General features: G+C 48.1%; 1 protein-coding gene across 1 annotated transcript in view; it reads right to left on the bottom strand.

Moving 5' to 3' along the window:
* Nucleotides 1–291: 291 nt before the first annotated feature.
* Nucleotides 292–17635, bottom strand: part of LOC141730243 (uncharacterized) — an 85182-nt gene continuing 67838 nt past the window's right edge. The window contains exon 5 of the mRNA XM_074547673.1: nt 292–345. Within this exon, the coding sequence (XP_074403774.1) occupies nt 292–345 (54 nt within the window). The remainder of the gene's footprint in view (nt 346–17635) is intronic.

Genomic DNA, 17635 nt, shown 5'->3' with positions numbered 1-17635 from the left:
GCGGCAGAGCCGGGGCTGCGGGCACAGCGCGGGCGGGGCGGCCCCGGGGCTGGCCGGGCTGGGCTCGGCTCGGCTCGGCTCGGCTCGGCACGGCACGGCACGGCACGGCACGGCACGGCACGGCACAGCACGGCACAGCAGGTTATCCCCACGCTGCATGCCGTGCCTAGGTAACCATCGGTGACAGAAAGGAAGGACATTGCTCTGTTTTGGCTGGGAAAAGGATTAAAAGGGGTGATTAGAAAACGTTAATTTGGTCTCCTTTTCCACAGACTAGCTGGTTTTATCTCACTATGTCTGCCTGTCTTTGGCAGAGTTGGCACATTTCTCGTGATTCGGAGTCAGCTACAGCAGCAGGAATGGGAAGCAATTTTGTCAGCATTGATACCAAAGTGCTGCCCCATGGATGGATGTTGCTTTCTTCAAGGGATTTTTGGCCTAGAGCTGTAGCAAACTCACATTGGTGTCTTCCCAAGCAGCGTTGCCTTTGTATTTCCACAGGAATCACCTCTTCTTTTTTTCCCCCCATTTGGGGAGAGCTCCAATGCAAATGCTTCCTGCAGCCAACTCTTGTCACTGTAGACTGATAAAGGAGATCTTGCAGTGGAGAGAGACTCCCTAGAGCTGCTGTGGAGAGCTCAAGGGGGAAGCTTTGTCCCTTAGTCTTGAAGTCTTGTTGGGGAGCTCCTTGTGCTCTGGGGGACGGACACCAATGATGTTTATCCAAGCCTTGCAGGTTCATTTCTGTAAAGAAAGAAAGTATATGGATGCCAGATAGAGAAAAAATATATACGGGAGAGAGATGGGGAAAAGGAGAGGGGTAATAGAGAAAGGAGCCCTCCGCAGGCAGAGATCAATCTTCATGGAGGTAATGATCGATGCTTAGTTCATTGCAAATCTCAGGGTACATTTATATGGTAATGCAGGGTTCAGCACCAGGAGAATACATATAACTGGTTGCAAAGTGTTATGTGTAGGACAAAGAGCTAACATATCTTTGGTCACGTACATAAATTGGCAAAAGCGTCAGCAGAACATTCTGCCCCATATCTTCTCTTCACATCCTTAGAACATCTTGCTTCACATCTCTTTTCCTGGGGTACATCTTGGCAAACTTCTTTATATTATTTGCCCAAGAGCAGCATGTTTCTGCTCTAAGGCATGTATGCAGGGTTGTGCAGCTTGCTTCTCTCCAGTGTCTGCTCAAAATGCTCTCTACATTCCTGAGCTTCCTGACACACCACAGAGACTTTGGGGTTTTCATATTGGCAAACAAATTTCAGTCTGGGAACTTTTTGAATTATTGAAATTACTCTTTTTTTTTTTTTTTTTTTTTTTTTTTTTTGCTTTCCTCCAGAAATACTGTCATAATCTAATGCTTCCAAAGAATCTTTTCCTACTTTTTGGGGAATTCCTTTGCTCCCCTCCCAGATCAGGCCAATTCCCAGGGCTCCTTCCCAAAGTGAGGTACAGCCCATGGCCTCCACACTCCAGCTGGAACAGAAGGAAGCACAGAGTTTGCTGTTGTGGGAGAGGAGCTTCTCTTTCCTGCCTGCTTTCCCTTTGGGACAGGTTGGTGTGCGCTCATTTGATAAAGACAGGTTTAAACTCTGAAGCAGTTGTGTTTCAAGCTGCTCCCTTCTCCAGCTCTTCTGTGGGTATCCTTGGACAAAAGGCTTCTTGGTGGGAGCTCTCTGTGCCAGGTTAAGGAAGGAGGTTGATATTTCAGGGTTGTGACTGCTGAAAGCAGCTGGTTTAGGAGGTGTCCAGAGCTGGGAGTGGCTCATTTCTCACCTGCCTGCAGAAAAGGAAGTTGCAAAGTGGGAATTTCATTTGTGGAGATGGCCATCAGGGGTGTTTGCCAAGAGATGGGCTGGCAGAGAGGCAGGTCTCGTGCTAAACTGGCTGTGTGTTTGTTTTGATGGTGGGGAGGGTCAGAGATGCAGACACAGACACCAGCTGAAGGAACAGTGTAATTTACTGTAATGCAAAAGTGCAAAAAAGAGTCAGGAAAGGACAAGCTAAGCAATGAACCTCAGCATTATTACAAAAGGGTGCCTCTGGTGATTAAGGAAGATACATCACCAGGTAGCGCAATGGTTTCCCCTTCATCCAGAGCTGCACATCAGCTGGGGGAAGCTGTCCCAGCCCAGCCCTGCAGAGCCACGGCCGGGAACCGGGAAATCCTGCGGTACCTCCACCTTTGGTGGCCACGAGGCTCCCGAGTGCGCTGTGAGAGTAGCCCGGCTCTGACAGCGCTGGACGAGCAATGTGCCAGAGCTTCTGCTGGGGGCACAGCTGGTGTCATTCTCCTCTTGGTTTTCTCCCCGAGCCTGCCCAGGGCTCAAGGAGGAACCAAGGCCAGATGTGGCCTTGTCCATTTTCCTCATGCAGAAAGGTGAAGACGTGTTTCACCAGGGAATGGATGCAACAACCCTTTTGATAATAACACTTGGTTAAGGAGCAGGTACATAGAACATTGGGTTGGGAAGGGCATCTAGAGGGCAGCTTTGGCTCAGGTCCTGTTGTTGAGGCTTCAGTCAGGGTCTGTTGTTCAGGCCTTAGCCCTTCAGTATTTTGTGGTGCAAATCGCACCTGTGCAGAGCTGGAAACAAACAAGTCTGTCTTTAGCATATTTGAGACAGGGAACAGGATCAGCCCTGCAAGGCCAGGCTAGGGCTAAGAGCAGAAGGCCAGCACCCTGCTTTTGCCCACAGGCCGCCCTGCAGAGCAAGCAGCCCCTCCTGCCCAGGGGCTGAGGTGCCCGAATCTGCCTCCCCGCTGTGCAGCTCTGCAGAGCCCGCGGGGCGCAGGGTCCTGGGCAGCCAGGGCAGCCCGGCTGCCTTGGGGCACAAGGAGTGCTCCAGAGAGAGGCTGCTGCCCTTTGCTTTGGAACTGTTCCTCAGAGTCTTGTCATTCATCCACAGTGTCTGATGTGTTTTCCTTTCCTCTCCCAAATTTAACACAGCTTTCTGAGAAAATTGACTGATGTAGCTGCTGCTGCTGGTGGTGGTGCTTTTTTCTGCAGGTGAGGGCAGGTGATTTGGACCAAGGACAGAGTCCATTGTTAACACCACAGCTTTGCCAAGTCAAGAAAACCATTCACAATTGGGCTACAACAGCTGAGCAGTTTACTAGGTTTTGGAAAGCTACCACCTTAAGAAACCCGACAGCTTTTCCTCCAGGAGGATACCAGCAGTAGCATGATGCCAATGTTTTCCACCCCTTTATTGTGTCTTTTAAGAGTTCCTCAGTGCCCAGCAGGAATGAAATGACCTGTGATAATGTGATTTGAGAGCTCTGTGTCGTTTGTTGCCACATGATTGTTCATGACAAGCTGGACACCCCACTCGTGGCTCTGTCGAGTGAAATTCATCCCAATTCTGTGCACACAGCAGCCCCGAGGTGCTGGGAAGAGCAAGCACACTGGGTGGGTGTGCATGCACACACCCGGGGTCTGACTGCTGAGTGGGCAGAAGGCTTTGCACTGTTGTAAATCATCACACTCCCAAGCTGGAGGAAGAAAACCAATCTGTATGAAATGAAAAGACATAAATCTATATTAAATGAAAATATATCAAAATTAATTAAATAATACATATTAATTTATCATATATGTAATTTAACACCTATATACTATTGCCAGCCGGGGCTCTCTGTACAAATTATGAACAGGCCGGGGCTGCTGAGGAACGTGCCTCGAGCTGTTTATTTTCCAGCATCAGTCCAATTACATGGTTATGACTATGGGCAGGTGCCAGCAGCTCACATCCCTGGCAGCAGGCAATGAACTTTATGGTACAACCTACTTGAAAAGTTTTTTAACCAATCACACAAAGCAGAAGCATATTGACAGTAGTTCTATCCAACCACTATAAGCACAGGTACCTTTGCTTAAAACACTACTTGCTTGTTTTGAATGCAATACCTGCTTTTATGCCTTAAAACACAGTGCACAGAGCTCCATTATTAAGCTTAGAAAATCCTAATATTTGCTAGAGATACTTTTTTGAAGCCTAGGGAGTTATTCTAGCCAAGCATTAATACACAGACCATTGTTCTCTTTGTCCTTACTTTTCTACTTCTCATATAAGTTTTCTGCTGACAAATCTTATGGCTGCTGCTTAGCTCTAATTGCAGTTCTGCTGTCTCTGAGGCCTGTCTTTTGCAGCTTTCCCAAAACCCTCTGATTTAAAGGATTTCCACACTTCTCCCTCTTGGTACAACTAAAAAGAAACCTTTGTAACTGTGTTGTTTATTAACTACCTTGCATTTCATAGCTTTACTATAGCATACCTGCTTATTACTTGATAAAGCATCCTTTTTGCTCACATTAAGCTTGCTATATTCCAACACAGCAATTTTAATGCTGTGAAAGTCCAGTCAGTTCAAAGGACTTCAAAATTGCTATGTCTGATAGCAACTACAAGTCACTGTTACAAAATGTCTCATCTGTGCCAAGGTCTTAATTCAAAAACTTCCGCCATGTCTATACCTTCACCCACCATCTGTGTGAGATTTTGAGAACTCTCTGTGAATCCATTTCCTACTGCTCTCTCTTGTGTGATAAAAGCTTCTTTGATAGTTTTGTCTGTCATTTGTCACACACACTGATGTATGGAAGGTATTACTACTAGTCTCACTACCAAAACCCCTAATACATATAGAGACCTATTCTACAAAGTTCCCTTAGCCAAGGTGCAAAGGTCCATTCTTGGAACAGATCATCTAACCAGGACCCACCATCTTCCTTAATTTGAGCTGTCAAATCTTTCAGCTTTCGTATGCTTTTGTGCATGGATTCAGAGTGATCAGACAGGTTCATAAAACACAATCCTTCAAATTCCTCACAACCATGTCCATGTGCCTGTAAAAGAAAATGAATTGCTGCTCTGTTCTGTAAGGTTACATGTCTGACAGCACTAACATCAGTCATCATGTCACTAATTGCAATGGAAGTAGCACTGTCGTCTTTCTTCAGCCAACACCCCAATCGGTATAATGGTTTCAATGCCTCGCCCGAGGCAAGTTGATGTAGAAATAAATTTGATGTACCTCATTTTGCAGGGCCCTAGGGTCTGAAATTGCTATGACAGTTTTCTTTATAATGATGGGCAAATCTTTTTTCTCTGTGTTTTCTCTTGATGGCTTATTTAAAGCTAGGTGCTATCACAGAGAGTTGTCTGATGCTACATGGGCCAGCTTTAATTTTTGAGGGAATGCCCTTCCAGGCTCTGTCTCCACAAATGAGCCAATATTCTGTTGCTAATTGGCTTGAGGACTCATCTAGGTCATCTATTCATCAGCAGTTTCACCCTTAGGGGGCACTGGGGTAGTACAATTGCACCACAAACTGGAGTATCTGTCCTCAGGATGATGGGGAGTAACATTTAACTGTGGATCTCCCTCGTTCTGAAACTCAGCACAAAATTCCATTACCAATGAACCAAGAATTCCAGTTCTTGAGGTTCAGAAGGTGCTTTAAGAAGATCAGGGGCCCAGTGATGCCAGCTGGTTATGGGATTGGTCTCGTTGGCAGCCTCACACCAACATTTGTCATAATTGGGTGTTGGCTACTCCTTGGCTGGCACAGGCACACCAACCAAACGGGTTGCAAAGGGTTTGTCTGGGCTCAAATTGGTCGAACACATGGTGTCTGAGCCTGCTGACTTGGCTAAAGCAAGGCAAACATTCATTTTTGGTTGATCTACAGGCATGTATGCATGCAAAAGCAAGCAAGCAAAACCAACAAGCACCAGTATATCATTTGATCAAGCTCCATGTTCCTGTTCAGCTGTTTGTTGGCAAAAGATTCTCCATCTATTTCAGTTATCAAGCAAATCTTTTAGCACTTGTTCAGGGACTGGCCAACTATAGGGCACTAAACTGTCCCTCTAACGTTCAATTTTTACAAATCTGGATATCTTAGAATTCTTTTGAACACAATGGACACCACACTTTTGCTGAAAGAGCTCTATGATACAAACCATTTTCACAGTCCAAAAATCAACAGTCAAACTCAAGATTTGTAGCTTTCACAGGTTGAACAGGGAACAACTGGCATGCACCGTAGCTTCTCCGTGTGGCTCACGTCTGCATACTCATTTCCCTGCTGGTGGAATTGTCACTGCGCTCTTGTGTATGAGACAGTTTCACGTCCTTCGCGGGACCCACTTAGGTCTGGCACCTGTGCATATACAAGCATACCCTTTGCCCCAAGTGATTAGCGGAAATGGTCCTTCAATTTGTCCTAACTCAAGGTTTCTGATCAAAACTGAAGGATTTTCTTTCAATTTTGCCTGTGTGCTGTTTGAAAAGTGCCTAAAAATTGGAGGATTAGGTCCTGCAAGTGAGCTATTCAAAACATAAAGACATCTAAAGCTTTGCTCAACCTTATCAGAGGTGTTGCTTGGGCCACTTCCCTTTTTGTTGACCTAGAATGGGTTTTAGAGTGTGGTGCCTCCTTTCAACAATTGCCTGACCTGTGTGGGAATAGGGAATTCAAAAAGTGTGGCAAACACCCCAGTCCACCAAAAATGTGGCCAATTTTTGAGCTGTGTATGTGGGGCCATTTGTCAGTTTTTGCCTTGTGGGGGATCAGTTTGGCGAGCTCTGGGCCCAGTGACACTGACAAGGACAAAAGCAAAAGAGGAGAGGCGCTCTCTCTTCCTGGGACCAAAGTCCCACAGCTTTAATGGAGAACAACTCCAGGGGAGAAAGGGAGTGTCCAGGAGAGGAAAAAGGATGTCCAGGGGAGGAAAGAGAGCGTCCACCTCGTGGCAGAAGACTTTAAACGCTCGGAGAGGGGGGCAGTAGAAAGGAACTGCCATAGTTCAACATAATAAATCACCACACTGTAATTTTCTGCATAAATTGCTACAGTTGTTGCAAACAAAATCCTAAAATCTCCCCAAACACAACCCTGCAGTCCCAAATGACCACAGTGTGGGAGAAAAACCACTCAACCCCCTGTATACCCAAGCACCAGGCGCACCAGCGAGCACCAACCCCTGCAATTAGAAAGTCCACACACACAGGCTCATCAGGAAGGAGTATCTCTTTATGAGGGGACAGAGTGCTCCCTTTTCTCAACACAACACGCACCATCCACCACATCAGCATCCACCCACATCATCTTCCTCAAACATTCACACACTGAAAACAAAACCACAATTACAGCACACAGGAAAAATAGCAGCAATAAAACAGGACTTGCTCAATTCACCCCCAGAATTGCTAGCAGGTCCTTATTGACACAGCAAATCCTTTCTGCCAGCAGCCAGACCCAAACCCAAACTGTACAGGCATACGTTGTGCACAGGACATCTCTGTGTGACTTGTGAACAGGCCTTCCCCTGCATACACCTTACGGGTTACTTTATACAGAGTTAAACATTCCCTTTCTCCACAGTCCCGGCAGTCTTGTCTGTCCCCCACGAGGAACAGCCGAGAGCGGAGGTGCCTCCAGGAAAGGAATGTCCTGGCAGTGCCCAGAGATGTCCAGAGCCCGGTTGTTCTCGCTGGAGCAGAGAAGCGTTCCTGGCGCGGTCACCAAATGAGGTGTGGAATACAACTCGTCACAGTTAAAGGTACAAGGTGGTATGTTTATTACAGCGCCAGGCACACGAGGAGTTGTCTCCTAAAGACGTGTGAAGAATCACTGGCTCTCTCTCTCATCTCTACTCATCTAGAATATCTTACACATTCATATAATTCCCAAAAAACCTAACACATATTCATTAGATAACACTGCCTACCCTCCTTTGAATTAAAATGTATTATAATTGAGTCCAAAGTTCCTTCACATTTCTGCAGTCTTTCACTTCAAATGGGTTGGTGGGTTTTAAAATGGGAAATGGTCTCCTTCTGATGAAGGCCAGGACATCTTCCTCAATTTGACCTCTTTCCTTATGACCTGTTGGCAGGCTTTCGCACCCCTTGGCTATAGCTGAAGTTTCGGGGCCCAGGTGAAGGCTACGGTCCTCTTCTTTGTCACAAAGAAATCCCATCCTGCTTCTTTAAACATAGTAAAGACAGGCAAGTGATATATTACCCTAGCCTGAACTACCTTATCTGCTAAAAATTAGCTATCCCTTATTATTTCTACTCTTCTTGCTATACTCTTTCTCCTAACTAAATCTAGCTAAAATTTTAACTCTTCCAGTTCTTTTAAATCCTTGATTCATTGGCCTCATCTCACACACCAGCCATGTGTAAGCTGATGCTGTAACTGGGAAATTCCACTCCTGAGCAGAAGATACAAGGCCTGGTTTTGAGCTGGAAGAGAGAGAAGGATGAGATGCACAGCGTTTTGATCCAGGGGATGTCCTGAAAGTGCATTGCCTACCTGCCCCTGCTGCCAAGCACCACGCTCCATCTCCTTCTCTTGCTCGGCAGATTTTTAGGAATCCAGGGCTTGGTATGTATTATTTGCTACTGCAACAAATAGAATGAATTTACTTTGCAAGCCCCGTTTTGTCCTGGGTTATTTTGGGCATGGGTCTCCTCCTGAACCTGTGTCAAAGACTGGCAGGGACCTACAGGACACTCCTATTCTCATGTCGGTAAATTTGGAGAAGTGATTTAAGTATCAATAAGTCAGTAAGTATCAATCAGTAAATCAAATAATTTGGGGGAATATTTAGCCTGTGAGTTTCAGCAAAGTATTGAATATGTCTTAGATCCATGGATACAAACTAGTAAGTGAGATTGCTGGATGTGCACGTATTAGGGAAGTGATTCCCCACACATCCAGTGCTGAGATCAAGGATTGCCTCTCTTCTAACCCTGAGCTGGCAGTAGGGATCGGGCCCTGCATGGTAAAGTTCGTTTTGAAGACTTCTGTTGAGCAGGTAAGAATGGTCAAAATGAAATCTTTTCCAGCTGTTTCCCTTTGGTTTACCTGTTTGAGGGTTAAAAATCTGTGCTGCAGGTGTGCTGGGTGTGTGCAGAGCAGTGCAGCCCCAGAAACCCCTTGGCTTGCCCACAAGGTGTCATGCCTTGCTGCCAGGTGTGCCCAACTGTGGCAGCAGAAGGAGCCCGCAGTGCAGTGGGCACCGTGCCCTGCCCAGCCGGGGCTCTCTGGCACAGAGCAGCAGCAGCGCCAGCACCGTTCAACCCGCTCCTGCCTTGGCTTCCCCTGGCACACAGAAGCCTCTGGAAATCAGCACCGCCAGTGGCATTCCCAGCTTGGAGCAGCTGCTGCTGGTGGGCAGATGCTGCCAGTTCGACTGCTGCCAAAGGGGAAGAAAGGCAGAGCAGAGGAAGAGATATACATACACAGCAGCCCTGGGAACATCCAAAAAACATGCAGATATATGGGGTGATTTGTTAGGAATTACTTCAGCTGCTATGCCAATAGTGCTTTCTCTCCTGGTTCTGTACAATGCTTTGAGCCATTTTCTTGGTCTGGTTTCCTTTGCTTGTGTCCCATCTGAGTGCTCAGCTGGAGTACAGGCTGTAGGTGCTTGGGGCACTCTTGGAGCTCCTCCTGGATCCCCTGAACAACAGGGTTTGGCCCATGAGGGGAATTTGTGCTGCTTTGTTACAGAGAAGAACTTCCAAGGCCATTTTGTGTTTGCTGTAGGGAAAGTTGGTAATTGCTTTGCATAAATTCACAGACTAACATGCTTTGTGATGCTTTTCTTTGTCATACTTTGCTTTGTGATATCACGTCATGGTTGTCACATCGTCGTGGTGGCATCAGAAGGTTGCCTTGGTGCACGGAAGGCCTCAGTGTCAGAGCAGCCCTAGGCCTTGCTCACATCAGGAGAACCCTCCTGGTTGGAGCATTGGTCAGTGGGCGGTTGCGCTCTGACAGACCATTTGTTTTTCTGGTGTTGGAGAAGACTGGCACAGCACTGGGACAATGATCCACCATCTGGCCACGGCAGCTTTTGCTGCTTATGGTGTTTGTTTTGCTGCATATTACGTTACACACTTTGCACGTAAGTAGAGTTTTCCCTTCTGCTTAGGTTAGGGTGTATCCTAAGCTGGCTTTTGTATGTCTTCCTGCTGGTGACTGAGTTTCTGATGTTGAAAGAGAAAGAACATTAGGATGCCTCTGGTTTGGTAAAGCTCCTGTCAAGAGGTTCAGCTAAAAAGGGGGTATCTGTAGCCACAGGGGCAGCATTTGCAGGGGAACCTGCAGGGCTTCCGTTCCCTCCATGGGAGAGTCTGTGGCAGCAGAGTCTGTCATTTCCTCAGTTTTTGGGACAAGCAAGACACCTTTGGAAATGTAGACTGGCAGACCTTCTTGGAAGGCCTTCTAAAAACTCTGCAATTGTTCCCAGAATTCAGAGAAAGCTTATTTCTTTTTAAATTTTGTCATGAAAGGGTTTGACTGTCCAACTTGACCTTTTCAAAGTGCTGAAATAGTGATTCCCTTTGCAAGGAAATGCAAACTCTAAAGCAGTGAGTGTCTGCCACAGCTCACGGGGATTTTAGGGAAGCTTTTCTAAACAACTGTTTCAAGCAACTTAATGAGAACTGGTGCATGCAACTGATTAAAAAAAAAAAAAAAGGACCTCACGGAGAGGATTTCAGAAGCTATTTCATGTCTTTGGTAGAACAGGAGCATTGAGTGTTAAAGAACAATTTGCATTTTCTTGGTCATGTTTGTATTCATTTACTGGCAAAACAGGCCAAATTGTAGGCACAAGCAAGAATATTGTCCTGATCTCTTGCTGACTGTGTGAATGAAATGTGTCTGCTGGAGGGATGTTGTGAAACAGGAAATCATCTCTTTTTGGGTTAACTTGTTCTGTGGGATTCAGCAGCCCAGGCAGTATTCTAACAGCATCTGGTTCATTTTCCCTTCCCACTACAGGTCACCTGAAGCATGTATTCTGCAGTGCTGAAGATCCTGAGGTGAGTGATAAAGGAACATCTCATGTTCCTGGTGTTTAAGAATTATAGAGCAAGCTAGAGCTTGGCCAGCAGCAGTAGAGTGTAGAGGGCCAGCTAGGAAGGCTGAAAGAAAATCTATTTTCATGCCTGAAGAAAAATAACAAAGTCCGAAATGGATATTTTAAATTTCTATATCAGAGCTTTGATGAACTACAAGCCTAGTTTTGAAGAGAGAACCTTGCTTGCTGAAGGCAGATAGAGTGGAATATTTACAGAGGAGCAATTTCCTGTACAGTTGAATTAGACCATTTTAATTTAGTCAGAGTCCCTTAGAATTCTATTCCTATCAAACTTTATGATATCTACTTAGATAATATGGTTATAGAACAGGAAGGCCATCTTGCAATGGTGCCTGCAGTATCGGAAGTGCAATGGGCACCTTTGTGGCTGGGGAGCGGCGTGGGCTCAAAGGACGCAGGGCTGGCGGCCGTGAGCAGCTGCAGATGAGGCAGCGTGGGGCCAGGGGGCCAAGCAGGCCAAGGGCACGGTGGCTGTGCCAGCAGCAGTGGGGCAGCAGGAGCAGGGCAGTGAGCGTGGCCTGTGCTGGGCAGCACCGCGGCCACAGCTGGAGTGCTGGGTGCACCTGTGGGCCCCTGGGAAGCAGAGAGTCATTGAGGGGCTGCAGCGTGTGCACAGAAGGACAGGGCAGCTGGGCAAGGGGTTGGAGCACAAGGCCAGTGAGGAGGTGCTGAGGGAGCTTCAGCCTGGACATTGAGAGGCTCTTGAGGGAAATCCAGGCAGACTTCTGGCAATCCCCTCATGACAGTGCTCAACACAAGGGCTGTTTCAGTGCCAAACATCCCCTCACTGCATCCAAGGGCTTTAGACACTGGAGTGGGTGACACTTCCATCTTGTGGTTTGTTGGCTCCTTGGTTTGTAAGCACAAGATAGGCTGTTCATTTTCCTGTATATCCAGCAAGCAAAGATGCTTCTGCACAGCGTTTCCTGCTTTCTCCTGCCCTGGATGGGATTCTGATCCAGTTTTAGTTTTCCACATCTGCAGCAGCAATAGCAAAGTCATTGCTGTCGTTTTCATTGTTTTCCATTTCAGTGTTTCAAGAACTGAAAGGTCCATTTTTCTGAGATAACCTTGCTTGCTGACATTAGCCAGGCAGAAGAATCAACTTCATATCCATCTAGAGTGCTGTTGAATTGACCCATTTTAATTATGTGGCTGTAACTTAGAACCCCTCTGTCGCTATCAAATGCTATGATTTTTCCTTAGAATATGTGGTGGTGGATGTGAAAAGCAATGAGGTTCTACATGATAGGTACCAGGCTGTCCCTCATGCTTCTCTCTTGCCACAGATGACAGAAGCAAGAGCCATCTCTCCCCTGGCTCCCGCTGCTCCTGGAGAAGAAGCCAAAGAGGAGCACAATGAAGTTGATGACAACAACCATTCAACATACTTCACACCGCCTTGTTCTAAACCTGTAAGTGCCAGTTGTGTGTGGTGCTGTCTTTAGTGCAAGGCAGAGCTGCAAGTTTTGGAGCAGCCAGCACTTTGCTGTTGCAGGCTGAGGATGCTGGGTGCTGGAGTCCTGCCAGGAGCTAGGGATTTCCTCCAGGCAGCGACCGCACAACTCGGCCTCTGACCTGTCATGTTGAGGCCGCAAAGGGCTGGTGCCTCTGGGAGAGCATCTGGCTGCTTGGATTAGGGAAGCTCTATCTCTTGGCTTCTGCAGTGCTATGGCCATGGGCAATGAGGTTGTGCTGGAGGTGCCAGGGTTTGGTTTGTTTGTTTTCCCTTTTTGGCAAGGTGTGTTTGGCTTGTGAAAGTGGTCTGCACTTTCCTTGAGCAGTTCTTCAGTGGCAGAGTCTAATTTAGGCACTCTGTCTTTTGGCTTTTGATAAGCTGCAAAGGGAGGATTTTGTTGTCTATGCAGCTATGGGGGTAATTATTTTCCCATGTTGAAAAGAAAAAAAGTGTGGAGTTGCGAGGCATCCTTGTGAGGGCCAAAGCAGAAGCGGCCAGTTTCTGCTGGGGCATATTTTGCTGTGGTCCACAGCTTTACCAAGTGCCTTGGAGCCATGAATGTGGGTTAAGCTGCAAGTCCTTGGCTGCTGTTTTGTGTTTCTCGGAAGAGGCAGACCATCTTGCAATGGTGCCTGCTGTATCTGAAAGGAAATGGGCAACATTGTGTCTGGGGAGCTGCGTGGGCCAAAAGGACTCAGGACTGGCGGCCTTGAGCAGCTGCAGATGAGGCAGCGTGTGGCCAGGTGGCCAAGAAGGCCAAGGGCATGGTGGCCTGTGTAAGCAGCAGTGGGGCAGCAGGAGCAGGGCAGTGAGCGTGGCCTGTGCTGGGCAGCGCTGCGGCCACAGCTGGAGTGCTGTGTGCAGCTGTGGGCCCTGGGAAGCAGAAAGTCATGGAGGGGCTGCAGCGTGGGCACAGAAGGACAGGGGAGCTGGGCAAGGGGTTGGAGCACAAGGCCAGTGAGGAGGTTCTGAGGGAGCTTCAGCCTGGACAATGGGAGGCTCTTGAGGCATTTCCAGGCAGAATTCTGGCAATCCCCTCCGGATAGATCTCAGCACAAGGGCTGTTTCAGTGCCAAACATCCCCTCACTGCATCCAAGGGCTTTAGACACTGGAGTGGGTGACACTTCCATCTTGTGGTTTGTTGGCTCCTTGGTTTGTAAGCACAAGATAGGCTGTTCATTTTCCTGTATATCCAGCAAGCAAAGATGCTTCTGCACAGCGTTTCCTGCTTTCTCCTGCCCTGGATGGGATTCTGATCCAGTTTTAGTTTTCCACATCTGCAGCAGCAATAGCAAAGTCATTGCTGTCACTTTCACTGTTTTCCATTTCAGTGCTTTCAGAAACTAAAAGCTCCGTTTTTCTGAAAAAACCTTCCTTGCTTATAGCAGCCAGGCAGGAAAATCAACTTCATATCCATCTAGACTGCTGTTGAATTGTCCCGTTTTAATTTGGTGGCTTTGACTTAGAACCCCTCTGTCGCTATCAAATGCTATGATTTTTCCTTAGAAGATGTGGTGGTAGATGTGAAAAGCAATGAGGTTCTACATGATAGGTACCAGGCTGTCCCTCATGCTTCTCTCTTGCCACAGATGACAGAAGCAAGAGCCATCTCTCCCCTGGCTCCCGCTGCTCCTGGAGAAGAAGCCAAAGAGGAGCACAATGAAGTTGATAACAACAACCATTCAACATACTTCACACCGCCTTGTTCTAAACCTGTAAGTGCCAGTTGTGTGTGGTGCTGTCTTTAGTGCAAGGCAGAGCTGCAAGTTTTGGAGCAGCCAGCACTTTGCTGTTGCAGGCTGAGGATGCTGGGTGCTGGAGTCCTGCCAGGAGCTAGGGATTTCCTCCAGGCAGCGACCGCACATCTTGGCCTCTGACCTGTCATGCTGAGGCCGCAAGGGGCTGTTGCCTCTGGGAGAGCATCTGGCTGATTGGATTAGGGAAGCTCTATCTCTTGGCTTCTGCAGTGCTATGGCCATGGGCAATGAGGTTATGCTGGAGGTGCCAGGGTTTGGTTTGTTTGTTTTCCCTTTTTGGCAAGGTGTGTTTGGCTTGTGAAAGTGGTCTGCACTTTCCTTGAGCAGTTCTTCACTGGTAGAGTCTAATTTGGGCACTCTGTCTTTTGGCTTTTGATAAGCTGCAAAGGGAGGATTTTGTTGTCTATGCAGCTATGGGGGTAATTATTTTCCCATGTTGAAAAGAAAAAAAGTGTGGAGTTGCGAGGCATCCTTGTGAGGGCCAAAGCAGAAGCGGCCAGTTTCTGCTGGGGCATATTTTGCTGTGGTCCACAGCTTTACCAAGTGCCTTGGAGCCATAAATGTGGGTTAAGCTGCAAGTCCTTGGCTGCTGTTTTGTGTTTCTCGGAAGAGGCAGACCATCTTGCAATGGTGCCTGCTGTATCTGAAAGGAAATGGGCAACATTGTGTCTGGGGAGCTGCGTGGGCCAAAAGGACGCAGGGTTGCTGCTGGCCTTGAGCAGCTGCAGATGAGACAGCGTGTGGCCAGGTGGCCAAGAAGGACAAGGGCATGGTGGCCTGTGTCAGCAGCAGTGGGGCAGCAGGAGCAGGGCAGTGAGCGTGGCCTGTGCTGGGCAGCGCTGCGGCCACAGCTGGAGTGCTGTGTGCAGCTGTGGGCCCTGGGAAGCAGAGAGTCATTGAGGGGCTGCAGCGTGTTCACAAAAGGACAGGGCAGCTGGACAAGGGGGTGGAGCACAAGGCCAGTGAGGAGGCGCTGAGGGAGCTTCAGCCTGGACAATGGGAGGCTCTGGAAGCACCTTCAGGCAGACTTTCATCAATCCACTCAAGACAGTGCTCAGCACAAGGGCTGTTTCAGTGCCAAACATCCCATCACTGCATCCAATAGCTTTAGACAGTGGAGTGGGTGACATTTCAATGTCTGGTTTGTGGGTTTCCTAGAAGGAGAAGCCCTATTCATTTTCTCTTTTTCCAGCAAGTACGGATGCTTCCGCGTAAACTTTCCTGTCCTTATTGGCACTGTAATGGATTCTAAGCCCTTTTTACTTTTCAATGTCTGCTCAGCAGTTGTAATGACCTTGCTGGCTCTTTCCTACTTTTCCATTTCAGAGGTTTCAAGAACCAAAAGCTGCCTTTTGCAGAGAGAAATATTCTTGCAAATAGCAGCCAGGGAGGAATATCGAAGTCATAGCCATGTACTGTTTTTTTGAATGTCCCCATTTCAATCTGGTTGGAGTGACTTAGAATGCCATTGCTAACAAAGTTGATGAGTTCTCCTTATAAGAGGTGGCAGTCGGTATGAGGACAAACAAGGTTATAGGCACCAGGTAATGTCGTGTCCTTATGAATCTCTCTTGCCACAGGTGAGAAAAGCAAGAGCCGTCTTCCCCCTGGCTCTCTCTGCTATTGAAGAAGAAGCCAGAGAGGAGGACAATGAGAAAGACGACCACCGCCTTTGTCCAGCCATGGTCAGACCACGGCCTGCTCATCATTTCAAGAGAGTAAGTGCCCATTGTGGGGGGCGCTGTCTTTAGTGCAAGGCAGAGGTGCAAATTTCTGAGCAGCCAGCGCTTGCTGTGTCTGGCCGAGAATGCTGAGTACAGAGTCCTGCAGGACGAAGGCATTTCCTGCAGGCAGTGACAGCGAGAAATTGGCCTTTGACCTGTCCTGTTGGGGCAGTGCAGAACTGGGGGCTTCATCTGAGCTTCTGGCTGCTTGGTTTAGGGAAGCTCCATCTCTGGGCTTCTGTGATGTCATGGCCAAGGGCACACGTGGTAGTGCTGGAGGTCAAAAGGCTTTGTTTGTTTCTTTTCCCTTTTTGGAAAGGTGTGTTTGGCTTGTGGAAGGTTCAAACACCAGATGGGGAAACTTTCTGCTGATCCGTTTAGTGGTGAAGTCTGCACCTTTGGCAAGTGCATTGGAGCCCAGAGTGGGGCTGATGCTGCAAGTCCTTGGCTGCTGTCTTGTGTTGCTCAGAACAGGAAGGCCAACTTGCAGTGGTGCCTGCTGTATCTGAGGTGAAATGGGCACCTTTGTGGCTGCGGAGTTGCGTGGGCCAAAATGACGCAGGGTTGCTGCTGGCCTTGAGCAGCTGCAGATGAGGAAGCGTGTGGCCAGGTGGCCAAGAAGGCCAAGGGCATGGTGGCCTGTGTCAGCAGCAGTGGGGCAGCAGGAGCAGGGCAGTGAGCGTGGCCTGTGCTGGGCAGCGCCGCAGCCACAGCTGGAGTGCTGTGTGCACTTGTGGGCCCCTGGGAAGCAGAGAGTCATTGAGGGGCTGCAGCGTGTGCACAGAAGGACAGGGCAGCTGGACAAGGGGGTGGAGCACAAGGCCAGTGAGGAGGTGCTGAGGGAGCTTCAGCCTGGACAAGAGGAGGCTCTGGAAGCACCTCCAGACAGACTTCCATCAATCCCTGCATGACAGTGCTCAGCACAAGGGCTATTTCTCTTTCAAACATGCCATCACTTCATCCAAGGTCTTTAGATACTGGAGTGGTTGACACTTCCATCTTGTGGTTTGTGGGTTTCCTAGGAGGAGAAGCCATGTTCATTTTCTTTTTTTCCAGCAAGCAAGGATGCTGCTGCACCATCTTTTCTGCCCTTATCAAGCTCTGGAAGGCATTTCGCGCCCTCTTTGTACCTTGATGCAGATGGAGCTTTTGTGTTTCCAAGCCTACAGGCATGGCCTTGAAGATCACTTTGAGTTTAACACTGTCTCTGTCATTCTACAGCCCAGAGAATCACTGTGTGATGTCTTTGGAAATTTAGCAGGAGGTCAATGCCCTTGCATTCCAGCTGCTCCTCAGAGATCACAGCAACTGGAAGGGGCTGGACTGCATTTCTGATTCCAGCCACTTTAGCACTGTCAGTATGGTTGAGTCCAAGAGAACTTACCCGAGCACAGATGCACAAAAAGTGCAGTTCCCAGTGCAGTGCTCTGGGTCTGATTCCTTTCCATAAGGACCTAAAATCTCCACATTCCCCAAGAGTGTGCTTTTTTGAGCAACAGGAGAGCAATCTCAGGATCGCTGCTGATCGGCACACGGGCTGCCATGTTTTAATGTGTGCAGCAACAGAGAGGGCAGTAACTGGAGATTATAGTAGTGAGATCTATCCGTCTATCTTCCTACCTATCTATCTAGGTAACATTTACATTACTGAATCTTCCTGGCTCTGGTCCAAGGCAGTTGGAGGTGCAAAGATCACCAAAAGCATTCCTTTCTGGAGAGGATTAGAGACATGTTCCCTCAACCAATTCTGAGCAGGCAGAGATGTT

This window comes from Zonotrichia albicollis, chromosome 9 (genome assembly GCF_047830755.1).
Source record: "Zonotrichia albicollis isolate bZonAlb1 chromosome 9, bZonAlb1.hap1, whole genome shotgun sequence".
In the NCBI taxonomy this organism is placed as follows: domain Eukaryota; kingdom Metazoa; phylum Chordata; class Aves; order Passeriformes; family Passerellidae; genus Zonotrichia; species Zonotrichia albicollis.
The sequence above is the reverse complement of the archived record's forward strand: the minus strand, read 5'-3'. Positions and strand labels throughout refer to the sequence as shown.